Source organism: Oxyura jamaicensis, chromosome 3 (assembly GCF_011077185.1).
Source record: "Oxyura jamaicensis isolate SHBP4307 breed ruddy duck chromosome 3, BPBGC_Ojam_1.0, whole genome shotgun sequence".
Taxonomy (NCBI): Eukaryota; Metazoa; Chordata; class Aves; order Anseriformes; family Anatidae; genus Oxyura; species Oxyura jamaicensis.
Window position 1 is genome coordinate 22325400 of NC_048895.1, and position 20031 is coordinate 22345430.

The following is a 20031-nucleotide window of genomic DNA, read 5'->3' on the forward strand; positions in this document are numbered from 1 at the left end:
TTTTTTTTTTTTTTTCTAGCACAAGGCTGATGGAGCATCAGCCTGTTGTTATTTTGTTTAAAGCACACAACGTAGCAATAGTTTTGGAAACTTGTCCGCACCAAAAAAGTTTTGCAACAACACAGAGCGAGTTAATAACAACATCTGAGAGATGATTGAATAAAAGCTATATTTACAGCGTTTAAAAATTAGACTTATCTATAATCTTGAAATATTCAAAGTTTTATTTCTAAGCTATACATTGGTATTCTATAATAAACTGTTACAGAAATTATCCCTTGTTTTGAAAATATTATGATTTCGATGTGTATCTGATCATAACGAGTATTTGTTTGGAGTTTCGATCTCTTAATTATTACTAGGAAGAACCTTATTACCGGTAAGGAATAGAATATACTACTGTAATCTCCTGAGGAATTGTACATCCAATATTGTCTCTAATTCTACCCTGTGTCTATAAGCACACACCACAAGAATCCAAACACCACAAGAAGAACAAGACAACAGTCTTTGAATGCAACATAAAAATTCAGAAAAGCACAGCAAACATGAAACATTGAAAAGCTGAACTACATTTCTTTTGTTTGTTAGGATTACAATTTTAATTACATCTGTGTACATAGAATAAGGATGTTCACATAGTACAGGGAGCAGCTACTAACACTGGTACATTGGTATAGCATTTGATGGAGGTTATTGTTTATTGGTTATTTAGCGACTGTAGTTTTCTGGGGGCATCTAATTGGTTTATACATTAGATTACACCTCTTAACAGTCTTGAAACTGACTGACTTTCATGCTGTGACAATACTGGTTGAAAAGCACATATACTGGTTTAGCTACTTGTTAACAATTGCAATTTACAAAATAAAATCTAAATCAATAAATAAGGTATAGCAGTGTTAAATCGTTGAATTTGGTCAGAAGTTTACTACTCTGATTTCTTAATTTTGCAGACATTGGCATTTGCCTTATTGCCACTAAGCTACTATCGGTTCTGAGGGTTTTCCTGTGTGTAAGGTTATAATTTTGCAAACAGGCAGTATCTCATTCATTGACAACTGAAGCAGTTAGAAATCACACAGCAACTATACCTTTGTACAGTCGCTGTCTCCTACACCTTTATAGATTGGTACTTGACATGGAGTATTTAAATGTTAGACTACTCAGATATACGGTAGGTGTAATCTAATCCTTTGAGTCAGTGAACATTTAGTTATAAACTGGAGCTCATGTTAAGAAACTGGATGTTTTGGACCAGACTGGCACACAACATAAATTGCATCCGTGATAATATGCACCTTCCCTTCAACTATTGCTTTAGTAAGATAAATTCCCACATTAATAAATGGCTGAAAACTGGTAAAGCTGGTACAAAAAAATCTCCGTTAGTAAGAAGAAACAAAACATTTAAAAAAATCTTCCTTCAGGATTCATTTGTCCTTCATTATTGTTCATCATTGTTCAAGCCAGCACAAAAATGCAGTATTTCTTTCTCTTTAGTATTGCATGAATGAATAAAGCTTAAACTATTCCCTGAAAAAGTTACATTGTAGCTAACCTAAGAAATATCTGGAAGACTTGAAAAAACAATTAAGGAATCAAATGGCTGTAACTGATCTAGATGGAAAATGCAATGATAAGAAGCAGCCGATGCATCGTCGCTTAGTCGTCTAATTAGAGACTGCTCCTATGAAATCTAATACTGCATTCAGTCAGTTCATCGTGTTGTACTGTACTGCTAGGTACGGTGGTTCTCTCTTTGATTCCTTTGTCATTGGGGACATTATGGTTCATAATAAGTTCACTGGCATCCATATTATGGATTTCCATCCTTTGGCAGGCCTGGCTTCCATCTCTCTTCAATTAGAGACCTCTTTTAAAAAGTTCAGCAGCAAAGGAAAAAGAGAAAAGGAAAAAGGAAAGGAAAGAACAGAAAGGAAAAGAGAGAAAAGGAAAAGGAAAAGGAAAAACTGCATCAGAAAGACACAGAAGAAAAAGTTGAAAGCTGCTTCACAGTCTTGCTGCTAAATATCAGTGCAGTCATTTTTTCCTTAATTAAACACTAAGTTTCTTTGCCATTATTATCCTGTTTATTTTCCCTTTTTTTTTTTTTTTTTTTTTTTTTTTAAAACGTGCATGATGGGAAAGCCCATGATGCTTTAGTCAGACCTTGGCCTCCAGCATTTCCAAAAAAAGTTTGTGCATGGGGACTTTGCCTTCCAGTTTGATGTTGTAGAAATGCTGCACAGCCTTGGTGGAGGTTTGCCTCAGAAGTGGGAGAGTCATCAACATCTTGCCAGCGCGACGTGGGTCTTCCATGTGCTGTCCAGCCTCGTAATCCTGTAGAGCCTCGTGTAAGACGTCCTGAAGTTTCTGCACTGCCTCAACATCCTCTATGTGCATTGAGTCTGCAAAACAAAGGAGCAACAAGAGGTTTCAGTTTGGTGTGCCACAAAGTCAGGTAACACAGTGGCTGCACAGCTCTTTCACTGGTGCTGTCCTCTTTTACAGAGGAGGAAGATAATTACCCACTTATTTCTATATTGACCTTCAGAACACTATCCAGAACCACAGCGGAGCTACAAATGTATAATTAACTCTTGGGTAAGTAATCCTGCTCCTCATCCTCCTCAAACTAGGAAAACGGTCGCCCGAGCTGCTCCATAAACCACCTCTTACAGTTACTGCGTCAAAGAAATTACAGCGCCAAAGGGCAAATGGCTGTACGAGCTGAAGTCCGCATTTTATCAGGGATGCAAGAATGACTGCCCCGTTATGTGAAAGCTTGGTAGACCTCTGTGGCAGGCTCCGAGGCTGAGGGATTGGAAGCTGTGGTCGTTACCCGCTGGTCGGTGGTGCTCATGGCTACATAAAAATGACAGGATTAGGACCACTTCACTGACACAAGGGAAAAGAGGGTTTGATGTGATTTCCTGAGAGGCTTAGCAAAGTTTTTCTCCCTCAGGCATGTTCACACAGAGAGGCAACACTTAACATGGTCCTGAGCAGCTTTTGCTCTATCAAGCTAACATTTCCTACTAGGTGTAATCCTTTCCCCCCTCTCACTCAGAGGATGCTTCATCTTGTTGTTGTTGGGATTTTGCATTTTTTTTTAATCACTCAAAGCAAGCACCTCGTCCTGTACCTTTCCAGGTGAGATGTTTTGGTGGTGTAAGTATTGAGTGAGAAGCCCAGACAAAATGCACACCAGGAACTAAACTAAGCTGCTACATGACCCGGAAAGATTAAAGCAATGGAAGTGTGAAATAAAAAGAAAAGATCTAACTGAAATAACTGTAAAACCCTAAACAGCATAAATACAAAAGGGGAAGATGTCCCTGAGAACACGCAGTTACTGGACCATGCTGAGATGACTTCAGATGAGCAGCCCTAATTCTCTGACTTTTATGTAATCATAAATGCCAAAGAAAAAGCAATGTGGTCCAAAGAGAGGTGAATGCAAGTAAGGAAGAACAGCCATTTGTGAAATAGGCTGCCAAACACCCCTGATCAGCTACCAGAATTGGGATTTTGTCCCGTGGACTTACAGAGTAAATAAAGCACCATATGAGAATGTAATGGCTGCGAGGGGGTGCACGTCCTAGGGACACTGCATGAGCTTAGCGCAGGGTGAAGCTGGGACAGTGAATCCATGGATGCATCAGGGCATCTCCTTAAAAAATCTAGTTAGCACAATGCTTGCTTTGCACCTTGTGGATTTTTTTTCTTTTTCTCCCCCCCCCCCTTTTTTTTTTTTTTTTGAATAAAGCTCCTGCTCTCAGGCAGGTTAATGACTGAGAAGTTGGACAGGGAAGAACCCACTTCCAGCACTGTTTCCAGCTCCTGTACTAAGCAGCTATGATGCACTAGATGAACGTGGGCCTCATGCTTTTCCCCTGTTGGTGACAACAGCAACACATTTTCCACGTGCTTCAAATACTTGAATTATATTCTGAGAATGAAGATGCATCTAAGATTCATCTCCTGGAAGCTTACATATAACTACTTCCTCAGACAATTAGGCTGGATAGTAAATACCTCTCTTTTTTAAACACAAACATATGAAACCAAAACACAAACCAGTAAGTAACAGGTTAACCAAAATGTTCCAGCTTCTATTGTCAAAACAAATGTGCAAATTGAAATAAAAAAAAAAAAAAGTTACAGCTCCTGCTCTAAAACAGACACTTAATTATATACAAGTTTGGATCATTTAGCACGTTTTATTGATTCTGATGACAGTTTATCTGTTAATTACACATAATGGAGTCCTATGGGAATTTCACGTTTAATAATTCTGAGTCTTAGCGGATACATGCTCTAGGAAGCATGCAGTGAGACGTACGCTGCAGGGATGTGATACTGCACATCGAGGTGCACTGTGCTGAAAGCAGAGAAACCAAAAAATGTCTCTCTTAGGGAAAAAGAGGGCCACAACATTTTAAGAAAGATGCCAGGGAAATGGTACCTCTAGCAAAATTTTGTTCTAATTAATGTGAGCCCACTCCTCAAATCCATATATTTTTGATAGTCTTCTAATATGGCAATCCTATTAAATAATTCTGTGTCAGTAAGAGAAAATCCCTGAATCCTGTATCCTACAAACAGAATGTAATCAATACAGAGATGCTAACACACACAGACAAACGTGACCAATGTCTTAAGCAAGGTGTCCAATCACTGGGCTTAATTTGGAATACAAACACCAAACAAATTGGCTTCATTGCTCCCCTACTCTTTACCATGTCCTCAGATATTCACAGTTGTGGTGCAGAGCACGGGGAGGATGGGCTACTCCAAATCATTTGCCACAAACCATGCACACTTTGTGCAGAAATTACATAGCTTTTGCTCCTCTCCCAAGCCCAAAGCACAGGGCCAGATGTACGGGCAGCCCAGGAAGGAACATTAGGAGCATGGGACAGGAGCATTTTAGTAGCAACAAAATTCTTGGCAGATCAAAGGCTGATTCTTCCAGAAAAATATTTTTGCACCATGCTGCACAGAGAGACAGGCCTTTCTGGAGCACCTGACCATAAATGTCCAGCTTTTAACCTTGTATAAAGTTGGTCTGGTTCTTCCCAGAATCAGCGTTTGCAACTGAGCTTAGAAATACATGGATGGAGTCCGGTAGCGACAGTACAGCATCCCTCTGGTAAACAGAGCAATTGCTGATAATGAAAGAGGAACAGCAGTAAAATGTTTAATATATTTGTTGCTGTCTTTGAAATTCATGGATCGGTGCTTCGAAACCCGAACCCAGACAAACAGATCTGAGAATGGCCCAGGAAATGGAATGAGAAAAAACAGTGGGGAGAGAGGCACTTACGACCAGTGACTACAACTTCAAAATATTGCCTTAAAACTGCAATTTGGTTTGGAAGATTTCAAACTATTGCCTTAAAACTGCGATTTGGTTTGGAAGATTTAAAAATGATTTAATCAAATTACTATGATAATTTAACTTTCCATTTACAGAAAAGATTCAAACTCATTTCAGCTTTACCCATTCTAGGGGCTGCTAATGTTTAAGTGCAAACTCACTAAACCTGTGCTATTTAATTAGACGATGATTCAGCTCGCAGATTGCTCAGGAAAATATGAATCTCTACAAATATACTTCTTCAAGTTTTAGCCTTGGAGTTTGGAACTTCCACTTTACTCCAGATATTAAACAAATGTAGATCTTAATCCCTCAGGTGTAAGCCTTTGAAAATAAGGAAAATGGTTGAAAATGCTCAACTAGCCAAGGGGAAAAGAAGAGGAAAAATAAAAGAAATCTTTACAGTAACTACAGACTGGCAGACGCTGAAGTGAATTCAGAGCAGGTTAACTTGTCGCTGATAAGTCTAGTCCACACTTGTAAGAGAGGGCAATGTCATCAAAACCAAGCACCGCTATAATTTAAGGAAAAACAGACTCTGCAACAATCCAAAAGTAAAGAAATAATTTCACAGACAATATGAAATTAAATTTTAAGTTAGGTACAAAAATTTGAATGTTTTTATTTTTTTATACCAAGAAATGAAAAAAAAAATTTTTTTTTTGAGGTGGCTTCAATTGTATTCTACGTAATAAGAAACCCTATTCCCGTATGCAAGACACTTAAAAATTAGTGCCTTTATAAAGAATGAAAATGAACAGGGTAATTTTATAAGTATTGTAATTTGGAAGCAAGCAGGATTTGATATTAAGAATCCTGCAAAAAAAAAGAATCCCGGGCTTGTGTTCACCAGACACAAGACTCATCGATACAAGACACTGCTGAAAACATGGGATGTAAATCCAGGAGGAGGGAAAAGTTTTTGATCAGTGCCCCAGTGCAATGGGGGAGGGCGAGATCAACAAGTTAAGGCATGGACTCATTGAGCTCTGCTTTGAGAGTCTCTTTTTATCCTTGCAAACACGTTGTTTTGCCATCACAGCATGGGAAAACAGAATTGCACCTCTTCTGATCAGCCCCACAGAAAGCCAATTGATTGCATCATTGTGTAGAAATGAGAGAAAAACAGAGTTCTCATCTAAGAGAAACACCGCAAGGTCCAGATACAAATGGAGATTACAATCTACCTCGTTTAAAATTCAAGCTTCATCTCAAATGCAGCAAACAAACATCTGGGCCACCTAGGAATAATTCAGAACAGAGCACAAAGGGGAAGAACTAGCTGAAGTTTGGAAAGCACCTGAAATGAGGGCAAGGAGACCTCTCAAAATACTGCTCTCAGGAAGGATAGAGGCTGGTATGTTTGTATTGTGTATATAATATACATCAGTAAGAAGAAAGCAGAGGAAACCCAGGGGTCTCAAGTGAAGTATTTCTTCACGTCTGAAAATTCAGGCAGCATAAAGCAAGAAATTATTACAGTGAATCAAGCAGCAGGGAGTATGCAGCAGTGAACACACACATTAAGATGCTGATAAAGCACATCAGAGGGGCAAATATCAACAAGTAGAGCAAGGTACTTGAAAGACAGCAATCACTGTGACATCTGTGGTAAAATACAGAGGAGTAGCTCACAAACTAAAAATGGATAAATCAAGTTAGGGAGTTGCTGGATGCTGGAAGAACTGGATGAAATGAAGAGCAAGAACAGTACACGACACTTTTGACTTTAAGAGAACATTGACTTTAAGGGGAACAGAATCATAACCTGGGCTATGTCTGAAATAAAAGGAAATTATTTTTGGATGATATTGCCAATCCAAACAAACAAACAAACAAACAAAAACACAGAGATCACCACAGTGTTCACATGGGAGAGATTCTTTCAGAATTACAGACGTCCATCATGTCCTGCCCAAAATGTGAGACATATTTACAGAGGAAAACTTGCATTTCTGCCAAGTGCTTGTCCACGTTGTGTTTGTGTTTAATTTTTAGGAGAAAAACAACAAAGTGACATTTTGAAAAGCATATTGCTTAAGATACAAGTAACCCATGGAAATTGATGATGCCAAATCAAACTAGGTTCCCGGTTCCCTCACACAGCAATAATTCCCATCCTTTTTGCAGTCTGTAAGTGAACTTGCCTCAGATATTGGCTTTGGTTCTTCCTATGCAGGACCAACAAACACACGTAACATTGAACATCCAATTGCCTGTCTTCCCTGAACAGAACTATCTGCTGGGGTCTGCATGTTTAGGCTAAGAGACAAGCACACAAACAGGAGTGTTTTCCCTTTCAAAAGAGTATGGCAAAAGTGGTCTGAGATCTGGATTATTCCACTGGAAACAGACACTTCAATCAGAACGTATGTTGGAAATTAATGAGGAATAAACTACAAATTCCTTGTCCACAGGGATTAGAGGCAGTGGAAACCAAAACAGTAAAACAAAAGCTCGTACACTTGGTTTTAGTGAACAAGGTCTTCGTCTGGATTTCACTACGAGACAGAAGTAATTGCTGAAATTACCATTGAGAGCCACTGGTACACTGCTGCGGAAAAGGAGGGTTGCTAAGTGGCTGCCCCCCGTTGGATGTGGCATGGCACGTCACGCAGGGCCCTTCCTGCCCAGCCACGGGGATTTGCTTCCCAGGAAATTCACATAAAGGCAGAGAGCTGGCCAGGGGCAGAGGCAGCACAGCTTTGCTGGCGACCCTGCACCGGGATGAGGGGACCTGGGGCTCTGTCCCCCTGCTGCCACTGCAGGCCTCCCTGCCTCACCTCCCTGCCTCACCCCTGGGAGACTCGAGCTCCGAGCACATAATGGCTGTGGGGATAGTGGCTACCTTGCTCATAAACAGGCGAGAAACATCACAAAGTTCTCTGGTTACTACACCAACCACCAGAAAAAAACAGCCAACCAACCCCAAAACTGAGCAGGTGACAGAGGAGTTATTTGCTTTCTCTAAGCAGTGGGGGTGCAACCAATGCGATCATATGAAAATGGACTAGGAGGAAAAAACTGTGTTTATGAGACAGGAAAACTCTGACTATCCTGGCAATTTCCTTCTCTCAAATTCATTTCTAAGCTGTACCACTCTTTATATGAAATTATATGACGGAATTAACAGGTCTCACTATTTATATTTGGTAGTATAAATGCTGGCAATACATCAATGACGTGTGTAAATATATTTCTCTCTATATGGCTATTAGATACGATTTAATAATGGATTCCAGCACTATCAAGATCCAGAAAGATGGCTGAATAAAATAACATGCAAAAATGACATTGTTAGAAACTTAATACAGTATTTTGCAACACATAAACCCCAGTCTACACTGGTAATAAAGATGATGTTCTATGAAATATCATTTATAGGGTTCTATCAATTAATTTTTACTATGATAATATTATTTAATTGTAATAGCCTAGTGCTTGGAGTATGTTGTTTTGATGTTTGCAAAGATAAATAAGCTGCAGGTAAGAGCTATGTTTCTTACCAGGATAGATGATCATGTAACTTTTCTGGCATTTGTGCTGCTCTGTGCTTCATGATGTTAACATGCACAAGATCCTTCCTGGTTCGCATTCCTTCAATACTGAAAGGGTTTTTTCTTTCTTTTTTTTTTTCTTCCTTTTTTTTTTAAGAGTCAGTTAGCAAGATAGTGAGACCAGAAATTGTGATGGCAAGTCGAGGCCCTTTTCTCTTTCTGGTGTTACTGGCTAGACAGCCAGTATTAACGTTTAAGATTAAATTTTCAACAGTGCATAGGGTTATACTTCTAAGTGCCTAGCATCCACATTTAGGTCAGATTTTTCAAGATGCCAGCAGTCTATTAGGCAGATACACACAGATCACATTTTATAATGTGCTAATGTATTTTGACACATTAGTTACTTACTTTAGGTCTTAGATGGGAACTCTAAAATCTGGTCTCAGTTGTGACTCCCGAGATCTTCTGCAACATCTAGGCCTGAAGGAACAATTGAGTCCTTACTGATCAGGCAATTTCAAAAATCTGCTCACCTGCAACTCCCTGTTTAGTATTTCCTAATCAATACAGGAAAGCATTTTCTAATATGGAAAAGATGAGGAGGTCACCTTTTACGTGCAGGAGTGTGCATGTGTGCACTTGCGTTCACCTGAACGTATTTTGTAAATAGTTCACCTTCCCTTACACACGAGGAAGTAATTGGTACATGCATGTTTTGGAAACCATTCAAAGTTGATTTTCTGCGTGGGTAAACAAAGTGCTCGGTGGTGCCAGATTGCTTCATTTGGGCAGTGCAAGGGGGAACACGGGGCGGCTGCATCCGGCAGCTTCAAGGAACTTGCTTCTGTGCACAGAAGGGAAGGAAAGCAGGAAGAAAACAGGGATACTGACAGGACAAGGACAACCCTCTGGTAAGAGGGACTTCCCCAGAATCTGAGCATAAAAGGTGCATTAATCACTACTGAATCATTGCAGAGATTTAAAACTAACCTGATATATTCTTTATTAAGCACTACAAACTAAACCTAACTATTGAAACCACACGTGCACAGTGTTTAATGTACACAGGACTAAAATATCCATACGTTTGTGCTCTTATATTTGTATTTAAACTTTACAGACACTACATAAACTCTGCTTGGGATCAGCGATAATATCCAACGTTGATAGTTCTTGCATTTCTGGAAATTTATAGAGGAAGACTAGCATTGGCCAACATAAAAAATGGAACAGTTGAGAAGAGCCATCAGAAAATCTGCCTGAATACCAGCTCCTTGGCCCCACCTTTCAGAAAGCAACCGGCAACATCGCCTCAGACGCTGCACTGCAGAAACAGATGCCATGGGCCAAAAGAAAAGGCAGCAGTTGGGGTATTTTTAATGGTCACGGTAACTTAGATTTGCTGGCCAAAGCAAAGCTTGTGCTATTTATTTATACAAAATACAATCAATATTAAAACAATCTACAATTTCTTTTTCTGCTTCTATATAACAGCAGTGAAAGTAGTGTGACACTGTATCATAAATCACTAACACAGATGCAGTGCCATAAAACCACCTTTGTCTGCTATTTACGGTAGAGTTAACCTGGGAATCTCACTAGACAGCGTGGATATGGCTGAAACACCTAGGAGTCCTTAATATACTTTATCCATTCTCTCTACATCTACCAAAATGTTGCTGTATTTTAAACTGGAAAAATAGTGGTAGTTTTTGAACAAAGTCATTGTAGCAACAAAATACAGTAAAATGTGAACTGCTAACTGACTGACTTCATAATGGCATTTTACCTCCTTTTCTCAGGTATAGCTGCATGTACGTACATTCATCAACTTCTTAGTTATGTAAAAACAAGCTATTCCTGGTTTTGTCTATGAAAAAAAAAAAAAAGGTTTTACTTTAATACTTTAATTTTAGCAGTATTTGTTAATTATGACACCAGTGGTCTGATATTCTTTGCTGGCCTGTAATTCTGCAGGTTGGTGTAGCTACAGAGTTTGGTATCTGCTGCATTTACAACCTGGAGCTGAAATATTTAACGTCAGCAGTCAAAACACTTTGCTAAGAGGGAAGTCAAATGACTGGTTTGCTTTGTACTCTGCACAATAGTTTCTTTTAAAAGAGCCATTTTATTTATTTTAAGATGAGGGAAGGAGATGTTTTCACTTAAATGTGCACTGAATTCTAGTATACTGACTTACATTTCTCTCTGGTATTATCCTTGTTGAAATTCCCAGTGAAGTTAATGAAGCTACAGATGATTTTGACACACTCTGTGCACAATGTATGACTAAACTTTTTTTTTTTTTTTTTTCTTTGGCAGCAGTATATTTTATTATTACTTAACCACTGTATGCCTTTTGGCAAAACAAACAAACAAACAACAACATGTGAGTAATATCTAACACTGTATCCTTATATTCTAACCCCTAAACCTTTTTATCAAGTAAGTTACAGAAATATTTCTAACTGAAATTGAATTTGATTTATAGAATTAAAAAAAAAATATAATACAAATAACTTCACAATTTGGACTCCTAATTCCAGATAACTTTCTTGATCTGCTCACAAAGCATGAACAATCCTGAGAAAAAGCCTTCTTGTGGCTGCAAAGTGTCCACAACTGTATATAGTAAAAAAATAATAGTAAAAGTATAGTAAAAAAAAAAAAATAAAACTCTTAATTAAAAAATAATGTTGGGCTTTGAGGGGTGTTTCAGCTTTTTCCTCTTCTGGAGATAAAATCATATTCTAAAACTAAGGACAGAGTTATTGGGGTGGAGAACACTTTACAAAGAAACTAATAAGCATTTTGGCTTTGCATGTTTTTGTATTATATTTCCAATTAAAAATGCAGAGTGCTAAATCACATTACAAAGACAAATAGGAAAGTACAACTTCATTGTTGAAAACAATTTCCCTCCTATCAATCTGAGGATTCATGCATCAATATTGTAGATGAACTGTTAATTACAAAATCAATTAAAAAATTATTTCTAAAAACAGTCACGCGTCCTGGCTCTCAGGGGGGCAATTTGGGCAGAAGGTCTCATCTCACTAGGACCGCGCCAAATCACAAGTCGTCATCCACAAGTAAGCAAAAGCAATCTGGTTTTTCATTTTTCAGCGCGGCTGAGCCCAGCCTGAGATTGATCGTCACATATGGCCCCAGAAAACAAACTGTCAATACCTTGAATGCTGCAGAATTTGAACAAATAGCCGTCCGCCCATTCAAGCCACTCATTGCATCCCATTTAACAGATTTTATTGACAGTTTCCTTCTTGTAATTAAAGGGAAAACTACTGGCCAGCAACCAAGATAAAGTTCAAAGATAGGGTCAAAACAAAAGCAGATGGAGGGGCACGGTGTGACTGTCAATGGAACATAGCATCAGAGCACGTTATTGACACACAGGTATCTAATGATCGGCACGTCATTAAAGAGGGATCTATCGTGAACTTTATGCAAATGCTAAAAGGGACTTAAGACCACAATAAAGCATTAAGGAGACACAAAAGGAAAAACAACAAAGCACAAACGATTTTTACTTATCTGACAGTATTCACTGCTTCAGCACTTTTAAACTCAAATGCAGGAAAAAATTTCTTCCTGAGATTTTTAACCCTTTCTGCACAGGTAATAGGTAAATGCAGAAGATCCATAAGGTAAGGTGGGGTCCCTGTGAGACTAATAAAGAATTTCCTCCCCCCTCCCATATCCTGAATTCACCCTATCAAATAAATCATCAGTAGCTGCATTTAAAGAGAACGCATATAGCATATTCTCAGTGCATCCTTCCTGCTCATTTTAACCGCGATGATTAGACTTGTCTGGATTATGGAATGGATTTAGGAGAACAACATCCATATTCATTTGAAAGGATCTTTGCCTGTAAAATACTCTCCAAATCACACAGTGCATTACCCTCCACTCCCTTAGGATAATATTCCCCAAATACTTGGAACCAGAAAGCCCTTCTTAGTTTGAACTGTTTTGTTTGTTGCCTGTTAGACTAAAGGTTGATCAGCAATTTCTTCTTCTAAACCCATATTTAAAGCAAGCATGCAGAAAGTATTATGGAGAAAAGTGATATATTAAAAATGTAGCAACCATTGTGCCACTGTGCCAACCTGAATTAGCAAGTGCTATAGCTTTGAGGGTGACAAACTCTTCTTTCTCCAACTTCATGCTCTTGTATTTCTTTACCAGCTGCAGTATGGCATTGTTAAGGTCAAGAAGGCCTGCCAATTTGGACTGGTCTTCATCCATAATATAATCTTCAGCATATACAAGCTCATCTTCAAAAGAAAGTGACCGGTATACAACACCGAGAATCAAAATCTCCATCCAAGCACTCTGCAGAAGGCTCATCTGGTCAGCTAGAGACAAAGTGGAGAATCCTAAATAGAAAAAAAAAAAAAAAAAAAAAAAAAAAAGGAAAAAACACTAAGCACATTTGGATTTGTCATAAACCTGCTCCTCTACTTGATTTGTTTTTATATACATTGTAATAAAACATGTATGTATTCTATTACAACTTTTGTGCCTTTCATCCCCATTTTACTATAGGAATCTCTTGCCTCTGTTCATCACTACCTTACACCAAGAAGGACGCTTTAGGAGGGATTTTTTTTTCTTTTTGAAAGGGATGATTTGATGTTTTAATAGAATTAAGGTGATTAACACAAAGAGGAAAATTCTCTTTGAACTTTAACCTCAGGGGAAAGAGAAGTAACCCACCCTCCTCCAAGAAGATGTTAATTACTTCTGCAATGGCTCCTGCCTCTACTACACTTGTTGAAGTAATGGGATGGCATATTACAGTGCCAACTGAACAGCAGTCACACCATCGCTTTTCTGAGGACAAGCAAAAATTTAATAAATGCCTTTTAATGAATTTAAGTTTTGCTTTCCTATTTTTTTTTCTTTTTCCTGCTGTCTTTCTTAATAGGATCACGGGGGGCAAACATCTTTACTGCCCTACCTTTTCAGCCTCTTGTTTACAGTACCTGCTAATTTATGATATCAAATTGCTAATATCCCAATCACATTAGGAGCTACAGAACAACATGGGAGAGGAAGTGATTTCCTGGCCTGTTGGTGAAATGCAGCAGTTTGCCAGTTGGCACCAGCAACCACAAGTACTTAATAAAATCATCAAAGGGGATTAGTCAAGCCTTTCTTAAAGGGTCTTAAGACATGTCTGAGGCTTTCATTTAGTTGTTTATGGAGCTGCTTACATGTTCTTTGACAGGGTTCCTGCTGTATGAACATTCTTTTTGCTGTTCAATTACACTTAAATGCATTTTTCTGTTTTGAAAGTCAAGAATTACAGTCAAGTAGGAACAGATCATAAACTAGCAAATCTGCAAGGTATCTACTCCAAACAAGATTTTCTCTATAAGCACTAAGCAACAGAAGTAATACAATAAAAAAGACAAGCCCACATCCAAACCACCAGGCATCCATAAAAATGAAATATAAAACTGGCTGCATGCTTGCTCTCTCTTATTTCCTCCCCCTTATTTGTTTTCATTTTCTCATACTGTCTTTTGAGTCTTGTGATAGAACTGCTTTCAAAAAAACAACAAAACCTGAGCCAACACCACCACGAAACCTTTGAGAAGGTGACAATGGAAAATAACACATCTGTGATTAAAATAAGTAAGAGGGAAATGGAGAAGAAATAATCATTTGAAAGGTTATAAGGAGGAATTCATGATTTCAATTAGCTTCAACATTTCTGTTCCTTCCCGTCTTTCAAGAACCAGTTTTTCTGCAGCAGCAGATGGACAGAGAACGTAGCCTGCAGCACTGTCCTGTGACAGCCCTATTCTCCCTCCCAGACACTGCTGTTAGTAAATAGATTTACACATTCTCCAATCTCCACACATCTTTCTGCCGAATAATTAAAAGCAGGATGATTAGTTTATTGAGTGGAAGGAGGAACTTTTTTATTGAGGTCCATCCACGATTTTATCAGGGCCAGCACTTTTACGGTTGTCATGAGGGTGCAGGCATCCAATTTTTCTTATCTGCCTGATTAATACAAACGCTGTTTCAGGACGCATTAATTAACAGATACAAATCTACGTTCTCATGGAAGGATCAATACAGAGAAGAAAAGAGGCATCAATGTGAATTTAGTGCTGATGATGGAGAAGGCACTCTATTGACATTTACGTGCATAGAAACTTTAAAGTTGCAGTGGAGCCCTTTTGTCCCTGTGATTTACAAATTAACAATTTTTCAGGTATAACAATGTTTCACACACTTCTGAAGAGTTTAATTAAGCAAAAAGCAATAAAATCAGTTTTGATTAAAAAAAAAAAAGTTTAACTTGCAATTTCTTTGTATTTTTTTTTTTTGAAAGCTCCCTACTTCCCTCCTTTATTTATCTATTTTGATATATACATATTTTTTAATAAATACTGCTATGTTTCAATAACACTTACTGTGCCACAGCCAAAGGAAATTACATATGCCCTGTGAGAGGAAGAAATGGGATTTTGCCTACAGTTTATTGTTCTGCACTCTTGAAAAATCTACTTTCTGGTATAGGAAATATATTAATTGTTTTTATATGGCACACAAAAAATCAAAGGACTTTTTTACATTATAGAAAAACTGGCAAATATAAACCACACTGTTCTGCTCTCCAATAATAAATCAAATAAACATGATTATTTTCTCCCTGATCGAAGTAACTTTCCCTTGAAAGCCTGCTCAGTGAAAGCATGTTTTAACTTTTACAGGCATCCCTTGTGGGAATATAAAGCTGTATCATGTTGTAATTAATCTGTCTTTGTTTTGTTCTGATTTTTCAGAAATTGTGAAAGCATCCTGCGTGTCTCTTGTATTCCACCAGTGCCCTTTTAATAGATGTTCAGCAAGTCACAGTTAACAGAACAGATTACACAGCCACAGACGTGTTTACATAGAGGGATTCATTTTTAACTGTTTGTGAAGGTTGCGCTTACTCCGTGCCAAACTTTGCTCTGATTCTCTGAGCTTTTGTTATGCAGATCCCCTAGACCAACCACGTTCGGTGACAAGTGGATATTTCCTATTTCAAAATGTAACTATTTGAAAAGAAGTGTCCGGATCACCCGTGAATACACTGCCAAATTTCTGCACCAGCCACAGGCTTCCTGGTCTCAGCTCTAAGCTCTCTCCGAACAGCCCTGAGATGCTGCCCACGGTGGGCTTTTGAACTTTGTCGTGCCTTGTCTGGCTCCTTAATCCTGAAGAGCCTTGCCGCTCAGAGTTTTCAATGTAGCACTGCACAATGGCTTTTTAAAGCACCACGTTGTGCGCCTTCTTCCCCCTTTGCATGCACCATGGTGGTGACAACTTTGATCTCTGCCTGCCTCCCTCCCCATGTCAATGCCATTTAATGTATCGCAGGCATTTGCTCGCAGAATGGCTCTGTACCTTGACCTGCAGTTAAACAGCGTGTTTGTCTGCAGCACGGCGCGCTCCGAATAAACCAGATGACAGTCCGGAATAACGTCATCTGGAAGGATTGAAAGGCTTCTCAAGAGTCAGGTACCCCCGAGGTAATAAGCTTGAAGGAAGCATGTTTTGTGCCAACCCTCCTGCCATCTTCTACTAGACGCTCATGTGCTTGACAATGATGCCATGGGCGCTTGTCACAATTTTTTTTTCCCTTTTTGCCTAGCAAACCGATGCACTTTGCAGTCAACTTACAAAAAAGGCTAAGCATTTGAAAGTGTGAAGGGCAAAAAATATCTGACGGCTAGTCTTCAAAAATACACTTTCATTTCAGAAAGCATGAATGTTTATTTCCTGAGCTGAGTGTTGACAGAAATAGGCTGCAGTGCAGGCATATGAATTTAACCCCTGGTAGGCATTCTTTTCAGCATCGTTTTATGTGGCTGCATGCAAGCATTGTAAATCTACAGGGTGTCTTGTAATATCACTTCACAATAGCATTGATTTGCTGGTTACAGATTTTCTTCCTTCCTTTTTTTCTTTCGTTCTCCTCCTTTCAGGGACTGTAGTGTTTCTTTGGCTAAAAATAGATACTTTTCTACAAACAGCATATCACACTCAAATTGTAATTATGCTGTAATGACTCACTGAGATCACCGAGTGTGCATTGAGAAAAGGTTGATTGAGCAACTGAACATATGCTTGCTTTTCTCCTTTCACATACCAGTAAACCCAAAGCTCAAAGGAAGCAGAAATAAATAGGTAGAAAGGCCTCGGCATGTTTATTAGGGGAGCGGCCGGGGCGAGCGGGATCTGCGCAGCGCTCTGTGCTTGCAGCCAGTGAGGCAGGCACCGAGCGAGCGCCGCCTCGCAGACGGGGCTGACGAAGCCACGAGCTGCTCAGCTCCCGGCACTCGCACCGCTTGCTCTCCGCTCCACGCCGCTCCCAGCTCCATGCTAAGCAGGGGAAATCTTTTGTATTCCTGAAGACCCTTTCCTCCGCTTCATTAAGATGGACTTCATGGACACTAACTCACTAGGGGCTACAGTGAAGCAGCTGCAGATGGTCAAGTGCCAAAGTAAGATCTGTAGCTTATACACAGCACTGCGAGAACTACTTGACAAAAAAAAAAAAAAAAAAAAAAAAAAAAAAGACAGTGGCTGGACATATTCCTACCTTTATTTCCAGCCTTGAGCATCTGAGGCGATGCCTGAATCAGGCTACTCTAGCTCGAGTAGTTTCACTTTGCAGGGAATGAGCTTCGCCTCCTCCCTGTTATGTGCGCAGAAATCACAATGTTTGATCAAACCAGGAATGAAAATTGCTGGCAAATCTGGGAGCTGCTTGAGTTTTCTGATAATCACCTCCCATTTATTTCAGCATTTGTTTTTGTGACTGTTTGTTTTAAGAGCAGAATATTTCTTTTGCTTACCCTGGTTTGTACTTCAAATATCTTCATTTACATTTTCTATAATCAAAGCTCTGCTTGAAAATGACATGTTCACTAGTGTGTTGCAGATTCAATATATTTACACAGTTGAAATACCAGAGCTGGATTTTCAAATTATTTACACTTAATTTTGATAGATTAACATCCTTCTAAATGTTTTATGGGTACTGATGTTTCCAGAGCAATTTCCTTACTTCAAAAATGATGTAGAGTCACCACTGCCAGAAGAACAAACGGATATTGCAAACACTTTAGAGAAAAAAATAAAAGAAAAAAAAAGAAAAAAAGAAACAAAAACTTTTAAAACTTTTAGCCCAGAAAACTTAGTAGAGAGGGTGTGGCCTCACAGTCAAACAATAAGCAGCGGGCCAAATGCTTTCTCCTGACTACACAGGAGTGAACATAAAGATACCCCACTTCATTTCAAGAGCAGCCACAGGCCCAGGATGCTGCTGTTGGACACGCAGCGGTCCCAGGGCTGCCCAGTGGTCCTGCCACATGCTTGGCACTTGCCCAGACTCATCACACAGCTTCAGCTGGCTTCCAGGGATGTACACAAATGCTGGTGAAATTTCAGCACTGAAATTCCTGCTAGGGTTACATAAGGTGTTCTAGGCGTGATCAAGGTATTTGCTGAAGGAAACCTTCAGAGCCTGACTGCCATTAAAATTAGTCTCTTCCTTCTGCAGAAACCCAGGGAAAAGGATGGCATGATTCACTTTTTTAGGGTGCTTTTAGAGCTGGATCTCCCACATAGATCTAAATTAAGAGAACTTTTTTATTACAACACAAAATTGATTTAATCGCATTTCAAAATACTCTGTTATAAAAATATGTAACAAGACTCGCACACTTTTCAGCTGTTATGGAAACTATTAAACAGAAGGAGAGTGCTCTGACTAATCACCAAACATATTTCACAGATTATGGATGAAATTTAGTTCTTGGTGAAAGCTGGAACAGAAACAGATATACTTCATTATGCCAGAGTGGACCTGTTATTTCTTTTTTTCTTTCTTTTTTTTTTTTTCATACCCATTTGCTCATGGAGCCCTTGGTCAAAGGACTAATAATTGCATGTGATGCCACAACAAGCTGAAATGTAAGCATGACTGAGGATTTTCATGTGCAAGGTGTCAGGTCATGAAATAGAAAGACCAAACTTGAAAGTCAGAGATAGATACCAAAGCACAAACTCAAACACAAAACACAGCCAAAGACTCAGCTTAGGCTGTTTGTTGGATTCAGCTTCCAAGCTACTTACAATTGATATGCCACAACTAAAGTTATGTTTAGCAACTAGCCTCACCCAACAGCTTTCTGCACAGAGGGCAAGTGAAACCACACCATTTTCCCAGCGATGCTTTGCTACGCAGCCTGTCCTCCTGCCCCTGTAGCAGAGCACCGAAAGTAGTGCCGGGACTCTGCTGCATGCCAGGAGTGCCAGCTGCCACCTGTGAGCCCGGCGTGTGCCCGCCTGGAACATCAGGTTTTGTATGTGGAGGTGCCCAAGAATCTCTCTGACTCTGCTACAAGAAAGCAAAACACATTCAGGGCACGCTGGGCTGTCTGCAGCCAACCAACCCAGTATGCTTTCATAGTTTTAATTTAAGGATGCTTATATTCTAACTCTTGTTGTCCAAGTTCTTATAAATATATATATACATATTATATTTTTAACAGGAAAAAGGCCTATGGCAAGTGCTTTTTCACTAACACCTAACGGCATAACGGGAAATGCCATACAGAGCAGTAAAAAAAACAGGGCTTTTATCCTGATGCTACTTTCATCTCACTGAAACAACAGCAGAGAGATGGCACGGCAATAAAAATGCATTCATGCTGCATGTCCCTCTCAATCCATTAAGAACAATGGATTCTCACTAAGCAAATATTCACTTGTCAGAAGTATTTGCAACACTGGATTCATTCAGCAGGAGTAAGTAAGTGAAGTTCACAGCAATTTAAAAGCAGCAAATTAGACATATACAAACAGTGAAGATGCTGCTTGCCTACTGTGACCTTTCACTCAAGGTATACAAAAAAGTGTTAATGTAATTTAAATACCAGTTAGAAATATTTCTCTTTTGTGTTTTACCCTGTGAAACCTTACATAGTAAGATTAAATAGGAACAACTTAAGCTTGCCATTTCTACACAGGGTAGGACACGTATAGTGAGATGTAACTCACTGTACTTCCAATTGATTTCAGCACTTGAAGCTGAGATCTCTCAAACCA

At 39.1% G+C, this 20031-nt stretch overlaps 1 protein-coding gene across 6 annotated transcripts in view; it reads right to left on the reverse strand.

Moving 5' to 3' along the window:
- Window positions 1–20031, reverse strand: part of ESRRG (estrogen related receptor gamma) — a 400798-nt gene continuing 380767 nt past the window's right edge. For all 6 annotated transcript variants that reach the window (XM_035321709.1, XM_035321710.1, XM_035321707.1 and 3 more), the window contains 2 exons: window positions 13017–13286; window positions 1–2411 (listed from right to left, as the gene is read on the reverse strand). In XM_035321709.1, coding sequence (XP_035177600.1) covers window positions 2167–2411; window positions 13017–13286 — 515 coding nt within the window. In that variant the 3' untranslated portion in view covers window positions 1–2166. The remainder of the gene's footprint in view (window positions 2412–13016; window positions 13287–20031) is intronic.